Here is a 12,119-nt window from a genome sequence, read left to right as displayed (position 1 = left end):
CAGTATTGAAGGCAAAAGGTGGCCCAACGAAGTACTGATGGGGTGGTCATAATAATCTGGCCACTCATGTTCAAATATATCCCACGTTGTTTACCCGTATCTTCAGAAAAAAATCACTTCTACTGTCATGGTAAACAACCTGCTTCCCTATTTATAATGGTCTAGCCCTCTAGCAACTTTAGCGTGAAATTATAGCTAATTTGCCTACAAACGTCAGGTGATCATAATAATCTGGCCACTCCAGTATGTTGCTGGGGGAATAGGTAAGAAACACTATAATTAGATATCTCGTGTGACTGCCTTGCTTCTGTTAACTGAAGTGAATTAAGGGGGAATTTTTTTATTTCCAAAATGTATTAACTCCTGAATGTATTTATCCTAGGGAGTTGATGAGAAATGTAAATGAAGATCTAGATACAAAGAAACTCATCACAGTATTATTTTATTATAAATATTAACATTTTCAAATATTCAATAATAGGGAAATAGTTAAATTATTTTTTGTTTGTCTCCTGCAGGCGAGGATCAAGCCTGCAACCCAGGTATATGCCCTTGACTAGGAATTGAACCCAAGACCCTTTGGTGTGTGGGCTGATGCTTGAACTACTGAGCCACATGGCCAGGGCTAAAATGAACTTGTTAAAAAGTAATAATGGGGAAATGGTCACAATTTTAGTAGTAGTAAAAAGCATTGTATAAAAATCCTATATAATAAAACCCTAATATGCAAATCGACCGAATGGTGGAATGACCGGTCACTATGATGTGCACTGACCACCAGAAGGCTCAATGCAGGAGCTGCTGGTGGTCAGCAGTGCGCACCCACAGGGGGAGTGCCGCTCAGCCAGAAACCAGGCTCACGAATGGCAAGTGCAGCAGCAGTGGCCGGAGCCTCTCCTGCCTCTGAGGCAACGCTAAGGACCCCTCGGGGGATGTCCGCCTGCCGGCTTAGGCAGACATCCCCCGAGGGGTCCCAGACTGCGAGAGGGCGCAGATGAGTCTGAGGGCCCCTCCCACCCCCCAGTGCATAAATGTTGTGTACCGGGCCTCTAGTATTCTATATAATATAAAGGACATTAAAATTATTAGATGTGGAAGCATATCCAATATGGATACAAACAAATTTCATACTAATAAGGAAACAAAGTTTAGAAAAATATATTTCAAAACATCGCTAATATTAATAGCAGTTATTTCTGAGTTACAGATTATGGATGATTTTTCTTATATGTGTGTATGTTTTCTATAAGTACAAAGAAGCCTATAGTACTTTTCTAACCATAAAAAAAAAAAAGTTAAAAAAATTTAAATCCTTACTGTTAGTATCTGAAAATAAATTTTCAGAATGTGTTATGGTGAAAATATATATGATGATTTATATAAATCCCTGAACATGGTATTTAGAACACAGTAAATGCTCAATAAGTGATAGCTGCTGCTGTTGTTAGTTATTTAAGGAAGATAGCCTCCTGTGACCAGAGCCTGACGCTTTCTATATTGGGAGGTTATATCACTGAGAAAATATCCTATTCATTCAGCTTCTTGTCTTGAGATCAATAAATATGCTGTCCTTCTATTCATACAATACTGGCAACAGGATCTTTTTAAAAAAGAAAAAGGACTAGAGTGAAATGTTTTGTTTTTCTTTTATGAAGGTATAGAGGAAACTGATGTAGAGAGAGGCCTAGTAGTGATTTCCTTTGCAGTGACTTTGTTTTTTAGCTTTGATATAATTTATGGCTCCCATTACAAGTTGTTTTTACCCTCCTTTTTGGGTTGTCTCCTTAAGAATTCTTGGAAAATTTGAAACACTGTAATGGGAAAAGTTTTTTTCACTGTTCTAGGTATTTCTGGTACTTTGTCTGTTGCTTCTCATGTTTGTCTGCCCTTATAGATTGGGTCCTCTGGAACCGAGTGCTGACAAAAGATGTAGACTTCCATCTATTTTGGATGTGTTTGGAAACTGAGATGTGCATGTAAGAAACTATATTCAGCATGTGAAAAACATACTGAAAATATACATGTGATAGCTGTTTTTACTGGGCAGTAGTGTCAGATATTCTTAACATTGACTCTTTATTCATATCCTATATAATAAAGAGGTAATATGCAAATTGACCATCATGCCCTTGCATAAGATGGCTGCCCCCAGGTCATCACAAGATGGCTGCCACAAGATCGCCGACAGGGGAGGGCAGTTAGGGGTGACTGGGCTGGCAAGGGAGGGCAGTTGGGGGCAACCAGGCCTGCAGGGGAGGGTAGTTAGGGGTGATCAGGCTGGCAGGGGAACAGTTAGGAGTCAGTCAGGCTAGCAGGGGAGTGGTTAGGGTGTGATCAGGCTGGCAGGCAGAAGCGGTTAGGGGCAATCAGGAAGCCAGGCAGGCAAGTGGTTGGCAGCCAGAAGTTCTGGATTGTGAGAGGGATGCCCTGGGGATCGGGCCTAAACCGGCAGTTGTACATCCCCCGAGGGGTCCAAGATTGGAGAGGGTGCAGGCTGGGCTGAGGGACACCTGCAGTGAATTTCATGCACTGGGCCTCTAGTTCACTATAATTCTTAATGTGTCTTGTATAATAAGTACATGATGTAGTACATAGTCATAGAAAAAATTACTATAGTATCTTTAAATTTTTATTTATTGAATTGAGAGCGAGAGAGAGAGAAACATTGATTTGTTGTTCCACTTATTTATGTACTCATTGGTTGCATGTATGTGCCCTGACTGGGAATTGAACCCACAACCTTGGTGTATCCAGACAATTCTCCAACCAACTGAGCTATCCAGCTGGGGCCACTATAGTCCTTCCTATCTGAGACCATTTTCTATAATGCACAATAATGTGAATGTACTTAGTGTCACTGAACTGTATACCTAAAAATGATTAAAACAAAACACAACAGTATAAACCAGATGAAAATATATAGTTTCCAAGCTACTTTTAATCCTTACATCAGATTCTGCTTCTCAGCATTCACTTACCACCATAGACTAGAAGGTAGGGATCAAAGTTGCTTGTTGCATCCAGATATATTACATCAATTATTGTGAAAAGCATGCTAGGAAAGGGGAATACTTTATAAGTCAGGTGAATTTTATGTTAATGAGCACCATTGGGGAGAATGGTCAGTTTTTTGTGTGTAGTCTCCTCATCTAGTTTGTAATTATCTGTTTCCTCTTTTCTTCAAGGAGGTCTGTAGCTGAGGGAGAACGAATGGGGGCATATGGTATGTGAAAAGCAAATGTATTATTTCCTCATTTGGACATGGTTTCTCTAAGTATAGTGGGGCGGGGTTGGGAGGAGAGGATAGAGAAGAGGATAGACATAGAATTCCCAGGACTGTATGAGCTGATTGTGATTTAAGAATATGGAGCATAAGAGCCTGATATCTGTTTTAATGCTAATTTTAATATTTAAAACAAAGTTAGGGAACCCTAACTGGTTTGGCTTAGTGGAGAGAGCATTGGTCTGCGGACTGAAGGGTCCCAGATTGAATTCTCATCAAGGGCACATGCCCGGGTTGTGGGCTCAATCCCCAGTAGCGGCCTTGCAGGAGGCAGCTGACCAATGATTCTCTCTCATCATTGATGTTTCTAGCTCTCTCTCCCTCTCCTTTCCTCTCTGAAATCAATAAAAATATAATAAAGAAAAAAGTGCCCTGACCGGTTTGGCTCAGTGGATAGAGCGTCGGCCTGCGACTGAAGGGTCCCAGGTTCGATTCCGGTCAAGGGCATGTACCTGGGTTTCGGGCACATCCCCAGTAGGAGGTGTGCAGGAGGCAGCTGATTGATGTTTCTCTCTCATCAATGTTTCTAACTCTCTATCCCTCTCCCTCTTTGTAAAAAATCAATAAAATATATTTTTTAAAAAAAGAAAGAAAAGAGCCCTGACTGGTTTGGCTCAGTGGATAGAGCATCGGCCTGCAGACTGAAAGGTCCCATGTTTGATTCCAGTCAAGGGCATGTGCCTTGGTTGCGGGCACGTCCCCAGTGGAAGGTGTGCAGGAGGCAGCTGATGGATGTTTCTCTCTCATGGATGTTTCTAACTCTCTATCCCTCTCCCTTCCTCTCTGTAAAAAATCAATAAAATATATTTTTTTAAAAAGTTAGGAAAACTTACAAAGTTTAGCAGTCTTAAATTAAAACTTTTAGCTCTCTGTGTATTATAGCATGGGAAGCTTCAATACTGTGATTTTAGCTAAGCGGCACTCCCCTTATATTAATCCCTCAGTTTGTGCTGGTGTTGGTTTTTCACAGTTCAAGGATTTCTGAATTTCTCTACTGAAATTTAAAAAGGCAGTATCTCCAGAGTTTCAAAGATCCCTTGTTATTTGTATAGATTCATTGTCATTGCTATTGACTTTTCCCCCACTATTCATTTTTAGTATATCAGAATGGCAGTATTTCTTATTTGTCTGTAGAGACTATTCTTTGACAGTATTTGCAACAGTTTGTGTGGAAAATGCTTTATTAAAAAAAAAAAAAAGTAAGGAGAATCTCAGCTTATAGCTCTTAGTGATAAAGCCTGTTGCCATGGAGTCCTGGATCAGATTGGCTGACCTGGTGGCCAATGAGCAGATAGAACAATAGAACATAAACACATCATCATTTAATCTTGCAGAATTATTTACTCAGTGATATATGACATTAATACCATAACTGTATATAGAGCAGTGAAATAAAGTTTCAAGAATGGTATATGGTATTCTTCTCTTTTCTTTCAGAATTTGCCATTTACTATAAACACTGTAATGATCCATTATCTTCTTAATATGATTTATTTGGGAGAAGATGTGATAGGAAATGTCTAGTACCTATTTGTGAATCAAGCTGCTGCTGCTGCTGCAGTCAGTTGGACTTATGCCAAGTCTAAGTCAGATTCTGGCCTTCTAGACCAAGAGGAGATTTATCTTTATATCTGAAGCCTCCTTGCTTATTTTGGTAGCTCTAGAGCTGAGTCAGGAGTTGGCAGCTTTTTCTTAACTTGTTTTTCCTTCTTCCTCTTCCATTCCAGTATGGTAGATCCTGTTGATGTTACATTTATATACCAGGGTCTGGAGTTGGATTAGCTGGGAGTAGCTTCCATGTTTTCCATCGTCACTTCCCTAGCTTGTTCTTTTTGACATAGGTCTGTACCTATGATCATAGCATGTATCTTATTGCTTTAGAGATTGGGAATGGTTCACTCATACAAAAAAAAAATTCCCCTCTAGATCTTGTAAACTAAAGAAGTCAAGAGTATTATGTTTCTCTTTCTTATGTTTTACACTAGAGACCCAGTGCACGAAATTCGTGTATGGGGGAGGGGGGCCCCTCATCCCGGCCTGCACCCTTTCCAATTTGGACATCCCTCTCACAATCTGGGACCGCTGGCTCCTAACCGCTCACCTCCCTGCTGGCCTGATCCCCCTAATTGCTTTCCCCTGCCGGCCTGAACCCCCTAGCCGGCCTGACCCCCCTAACTGCTCTCCCCTGCTGGCCTGATCACCCCTAACCCCCTCTGCCTTGGCCCCGCCACCATGGCTTTGTCAGAAGGACGTCCAGAAGGTTGTCCAGAAGATGTCCGGTCTAATTAAGATATTACCCTTTTATTAGTATAGACTATTAGTATAGATTAGGGATACTTGAGAAATTATGGTGGGTCTTGTTCTCTTCCCCTTCAATGCTCCCAGGCTTGGCTATTTACAGATTTAAAGGATTGAAAGAGACTCAAGAGGTCCATAAGTTTGTTCCCCTCTTTTGAGCTATTGGAGTCTTTATGAGTCAACTTTTCATTATGCCATCGCCTTCTGTCTCACAGAAAAACAGATAAATAAACAAACTTCAGATTCATCTATTAAGAAAAGAGAAGCAAATAGTCTGTTTAGCATCTGATTAACTGTTTGTGGGGAGGCCTAAGGAAGTAGGATAGGAAGTATTTGAGGTTTTGTAATTTTAGTTATTGTGACCAGAGAAAGGCTCATTGAGATGGCATTTGAACACAGACCTGAGGAAACTGAGTAAGCAAGCCATGCTGTTATCTGAGAAATCATTTCAAGCATAAGGAAGGAACAGTAAAAAGCAATCACCCTAAAGTGGGTTTAGGATACAGGGAGGAGCCTGTGTGATGAACTGCATAAGTGTGTGTTGGGGCGGAGGGGCGGTAGGAGGTAGTAAGAGATGGGGTCTGAGGGAAAACTAGTGGTCATTGTAAGGTCTTGTAGGTCATTTTAAGGACTTGGGATTTTGCTCTCAGCCATTGGAGCGTGTTGAGGAAAGGCATAATATGGTCTGAAAATGTTTTTACACAATTACTCTGGCTGCTATGTTTAGGAAATACTGTGGGGTATCAAGAGTGGAAGCAGGATACCAGATAGGCTATTTCAGTCATTCAGCCAAGAAAGTTGGCAGCTTGGACCAGGGTGGTAGCAGTGAAAGTGTAGGAAGTCATTAAATTTTGGATATATTTTGAAATTAGAGTCAATAGGATTTGCTACCTAATCATTTAGATACTCAGTTTACATGATAATATCTACTTATAAAATGTAGCTCTGCACATACAATAGAGTAATTTTTTTAAAATACATTTTTATTGATTTCAGAAAGAACGGGAGGAAAGTGAGATAGAAGCATCAATGATGAGAGAGAATCATTGATCGGCTGCCTCTTGCACGCCCCACACTGGGGATCGAGCCCACAACCCGGGCATTTGCCCTTGACCGGAATTGAACCTGGGACCCTTCAGTCTGCAGGCTGACGCTCTGTCCGCTGAGCCAAACCAGCTAGGGCATGCTTGCTACTTCTTATACTCCAGAGATTGAATGTTCTTTATTTTGATGATTGCTGCCCCTAACTCACCCAGTAATGATGCTCAGCCTTTTCCTTGCAGCAGAGGTAGCATTGGAGCCCCAGTGTAATGATCTTATATCCTCCATAAAAATGCTAATTTCCCTTATTTTACCTCTTTCCTCATAAGTACATATAAACTCCAGGGTGATGCTGCAGGATTCCTTGCTTATAGTAATTGAAGAATGATTATTATTACTTTTATCATTATTATTAGAGTATATGTGTATGCTTTTAATATATATATGTACAGCAAAACCTAAATAAGTATCTTAAACAGGAAGAAGTTTATTTTTCTCTCACATTCAGAAAATTCAGAGGTAGTTAGTCCAGTCAGAGGCTGGTCTAGTCAAGGACCCAGGTTTCTTCATCTGTTGCCTGTCTGTAGTTTTCAATCCAGTATCATCTCACAGTCCCAAAAGGCTGCTGAAGCACCAGCCTTAACTTCTACAATCAAGCCAGCATGAATTAAGGATAAGTAAAGAAAGGCTGTCCACCTCCTTTAAAGATACTTCATAGTACTACTTGTATTAGTTTCTTATGGCTGCCATAACAAGTAGCACAGACTGGAATAATGATCCTAAAGATTTCCAATTTCTTCATGTGAAATTAGATTATTCCTATCTCATTTCTCTGGCCAGTCTCACATTCAATTTTAGGTTTTGAAAGATTCTTTTAATACTAAATTGTTGGCTTAGGTGTCCTCTTCACCTGACAGGTGGTGGTGTTGCAGAATTTACCAGGCAACCAGAAAATACACGAGTACCCAGAGATTCAGGAAAGACCCTTTATTTAAAGCAGCGCTGCTAGCCCAGGGGATTCGAAGATCCAAAGCCTAAACAGCTAATACAATGAGATCATCCCCTATATATTCCTAAATATCTTTGTTTCCTATTTGTTTCCTAACTACCCAGCTTTTGTGGCAGGCTTTCACAGCCTCTCCTGAGTCAGTTAGAATGGGGAAGTTAGATTCTATCTAAATGCTTGGCCTGGGTGGTGCCAGCAACCCCCCCTTCCAGCCAAGCTGCCAAATTCCCGGCCTGGGGCCCCTGCAAACTGGGAGCACCCAAGCCTAAGGAAGGGCAATGACTTAATTATAGGCTGACGCGAATGTGCACTAGGACACCGATCACTGGCACAGATTCAGATTGCTAGCCCCCCTCCCCCAGGTTGCCCCCTATATTCCTCCTCAGTGGCATTGACCTCTCAGGTCAGTCTCAGGTGGCATTGACCTCTAAAGTCATCACAGTAGGGCAATATAGACTTAGCTGCATGGCATTTAAGTTAGCAGTAGAAGGCATCCTGAAATGCCATTAACAGTAAGTAAATTGTGATTTTTTTTTTCTTTCCAGAATGTCTTGTCTGGGTTGAGTTGGAAGCAATTTTGCCAGGGCATGGGAAAAGACAGTGTGAACTTTTAAGGTGCTTTCCATTCCTAAAATTCTGTGATGTTGCCCTGGCTGGCATGGCTTAGCGATTAGAGTGGTGGCTTATACACCAAAGGGTCACAGGTTCAATTCCTGGTCAAGGGCATGTCTCTGGGTTGCAGGTTGGATCCCAGGCTCCAACCAATCGATGTGTCTCTCTCACATCAATGTTTTTCTCTCTTCTCCCTCACTTCCACTCTCTCTAAAAAGAGTCTGTGATGTTTTCTACATAGTGGCATTACTATGATAAAGGAAATGGAAGCAGCAGAGGGAAAAGCCTCACTGCTGCTCTTTGTTTAAAAAAGAGGAAATTTGATTTGTTCTGTTTCACTCAAGGAAGTAAAATAGGCATTTTGGGCCAAGAATGTAGAGAAGCCAATAGAAACTAACACTTCAGTTGATTGAGCTAATCACCAGTAGTTCTCATTTCAGAACAGATATAGCCATGACAGATATTGAGCAAAGAAAGAGGGTACATGTCTACAACATTTTTTTTCGGGGGGAGAGAAACATTGATGCAAGAGGGAAACATCATTCGGTTGCCTCCAGTATGCGCCCAGACCAGAGATTAAACCCACAACCTGGATATGTGTCCTAACCAATAATAGAACCCGAGACCCTTTGGTGCATGAGATGACGCTCCAGCCAACTGAACCATACCAGCCAAGCCATGTCTAGATCATTTTAATCTTGTTTCTCTCTTTACTTTTCTAAGGAATTTCTCTGCATCAGCCAACTCCTATGGCCTTCCTTACCACACCAGTGAATTCTTTTGAACAGAATGATTTTTCTCGTGCTTCCCTGATTTAGAAAAGTGGCACAATTGTTATTATTTTATTGGCTTGGTACTAGTAAAACCTATGATAGTTGACTCCTACTTGGTGAATATTACTTAATTATAGCTTTACATGTTCCATAAGTACTTTAAACTTTATTCCTCCATATTATGCTTTCTGTCTTTGAAGAGAAAATTCCATATATCTCATTTATAGCTCAATAGGGCCTTCTTTCCTGTCCTTCTCCCAAGAGCTAGTAAGCCAGTTATCTCTTCAGGCATGCAGTTACAGTTTTGTTTTTTGTACTTCGAGCATTGTGGTGGGAAGAACATGGAATTTGGAATCAAGAAGACCTGAGTTTGAATTTTGGCTTTTTATATATACTGTATGGCCTTGAACAATTCACCTAATATTTCTGAATGTTAGTATTTCATTTATAAAATGGAGATAATATTTTATACCTTGAGAAGATCAAATAAGATACTCTATATAAACTGTAAAAAATTTAGTCATAAAGATTGAGTGGAAAGATGGAAGAGTTTACAAACCTAATTTTTAAACCTCCAAATATGTCCCCTATTGACACTCACTCTCTAAAGAAAGGCCTTCCATCCCACATTTCACACCACAGAGTGCTCCTGAATGTCCATTTTGGACACCTAAAACTTTGGCTTTGGGATCAGACACAGCAGGTGGAATACTGCCCTTGCCCTTCTTGTATTGGAAAAGTTGTTTAATTCATCCAAAGCTTTGGGTTCTTTATCTGGGGGAAAAAAAAAGGAAAGAAAAAGCCCAAATGAAGAGTTTTGTGAGGATTAAATAATGTTAGAAACAATAATCAATGAGATACCACCTCATACCTGTTAAAATGGCTGTTATTAATAAGACAAGTAATAACAAGTGTTGGAGAGGTTATAGAGAAAAAGGAACCTTTATTTACTGCTGGTGGGGATGTAAACTGGTACAGCCACTATGGAAGACAATATGGAGGAAAAATTAAGAATAGAGTTACCATATGACCCAGCAACCCCTCTTCTGGGTTATCTACCTGAAATATTTGAAAACATTTATTTGCAAAGATATATGCACCATTGTGTTCATGTAGCATTATTCACGGTGGCCAGAACATGGAAACAACCAAAGTGTCCTTTGATAGATGATTGGATAAAGATGTACATATGTACAATGGAATACTACTCAGCCATAAGAAAGAAAAAATACTGCCATTTGGGACAAAATGGATGGATCTTGAGCATATCATGCTAAGCAAAATAAGGCAGACAGAAAAAGTTAAGAACCATATGATTTCATTCGTATGTGGGATATAAAACTGAAAGAACAAATGAATACCAGTAAACAAGAAAAACAAACAAACAAAAACTCATAGACATAGACAACAGTACGGTGGTTACCAGAGGGAAGGGAGTTGGGGGTAGTAAAGGGTAATGAGGTCAAATATATGGTGACGGAAGATAATTTGACTTTGGGTAATGGGCACACAATGCAATATACAGATCAGGTATCAGAAGTGTACATTTGAAACCTATATAATCGTATTAACCAATGTCATAGAAAGAATGTAAACTTTAGAATCAGTACCAGAATTCTGTTGTCTTAGTAGTGGTGTGACCTTGGGAAAGTTATATAACTACACATGGGGGATATGAGTTGAAGTGCATAAAGAACCAGGTTTATAATCTTGCTCAAGAACATTAGTGCTTTTTTTAAAACTCCTAACTCTAATATCAAATAATATAAGAATAAGCTTGCCATGCATAAGCACCTACAGTTTCGTTTTTAACCTGATATTTTAACCTTATGGATGTTCCCCCCCCCCCACTGGGAAAAAATGCCCTAAGGGCATTTCCCCCTGTGGAGTGTGTGTGTGTGTGTGTGTGTGTGTGTGTGTGTGTGTGTGTGTTTAAATAACAATCTTAAGCATTCGGTTAAGTTTTGACAATTGTAGTATACCCCCATGTAACCACTACGCCAAACAAGATAGATATTTCCAGCAATCCTGAAGGATTCCTTATGTCTCTTTCCAATCAATATTTTATTCCCCAAACCCGAATCAACCACTTTCTGGTATAAATCATTATAAGCTAGTTTTGCCTGTTCTTGAATTTCATATAAATGGGCTTATGTTGTATGTATTTTTTGGAGAGAGATCCTCTTTCTTTTATTTAACATAATAGTTTTGAGATCAGTCATGTTTTTGTGTATGTCAGTATATACCCAGCAAAGTCCCCTCATGTCTCACTGATGATGATTTGATAATTTGTTCCTTCCCAAGCCTGTCACAAAAAGGAAATAGAATTACCATCATTTGTCTAGCTAATTAAGATCCATCTCCTGGGCTCAGGGATTGGGTCACCTTCTCTGATCCTGGGTCCTCAGAGGAAGGCAAACACAAAAGTTAATTCTTTTTTATTGCTGAGTAGTATTCTATATTGAATATGCCACAGTTGATGTATTCATTCTCTTGAGCCCCTAGATTTTAAACAATTTTTAAAATATGGGTATCACCTTAACCGGTTTGGCTCAGTGGACAGAGCGTCAGCCTGCAGACTCAAGGATCCCAGGTTCGATTCCGGTCAAGGGCATGTACCTTGGTTGCGGGCACATCCCCAATAGGGAGTGTGCAGGAGACAGCTGATCGATGTTTCTCTCTCATCGATGTTTCTAAATCTCTATCCCTCTCCCTTCCTCTCTGTAAAAAATCAATAAAATATATTTTTAAAAAATAAAAAAAAATATGGGTATCAATTTGGAGTAATTTACTCTTTTTAAAAATATTCTTTTTAATTGATTTCAGAGAAAGAAAGGGAGAGGGAGAGAGATGACAACATCAGTGATGAGAGAGAATCACGTGTTGGCTACCTCCTGCACACCCCCATAACCTGGGCATGTGCCCTGACTGAAATCTACCGCGATCTCCTGGTTCATGAGTTGAAGTGCAACCATTGAGCCACACCGCTGGGCAGGAGTAATTTAGTCTTGATATACAAATTAGTAAAGGACTGGAAAGTTTACAGGTATTTTGCCATAGGGTATGTCAGCATTTTTAGCCTCTAGATACTGTCTTCGTGCTTGCA

The 12,119-nt window shown here is 40.1% G+C and overlaps 1 protein-coding gene across 1 annotated transcript in view; it reads left to right on the top strand.

Moving 5' to 3' along the window:
* The first annotated feature begins 3,205 nt into the window (after window positions 1–3,205).
* Window positions 3,206–12,119, top strand: part of R3HDM2 (R3H domain containing 2) — a 57,663-nt gene continuing 48,749 nt past the window's right edge. The window contains exon 1 of the mRNA XM_014550070.1: window positions 3,206–3,223. Within this exon, the coding sequence (XP_014405556.1) occupies window positions 3,211–3,223 (13 nt within the window). The 5' untranslated portion in view covers window positions 3,206–3,210. The remainder of the gene's footprint in view (window positions 3,224–12,119) is intronic.

The sequence above is a fragment of the Myotis brandtii genome, unplaced genomic scaffold (assembly GCF_000412655.1).
Source record: "Myotis brandtii unplaced genomic scaffold, ASM41265v1 scaffold581, whole genome shotgun sequence".
NCBI lineage: Eukaryota > Metazoa > Chordata > Mammalia > Chiroptera > Vespertilionidae > Myotis > Myotis brandtii.
Note: the sequence above shows the minus strand (reverse complement) of the source record. Positions and strands in the feature narration are given on the sequence as shown.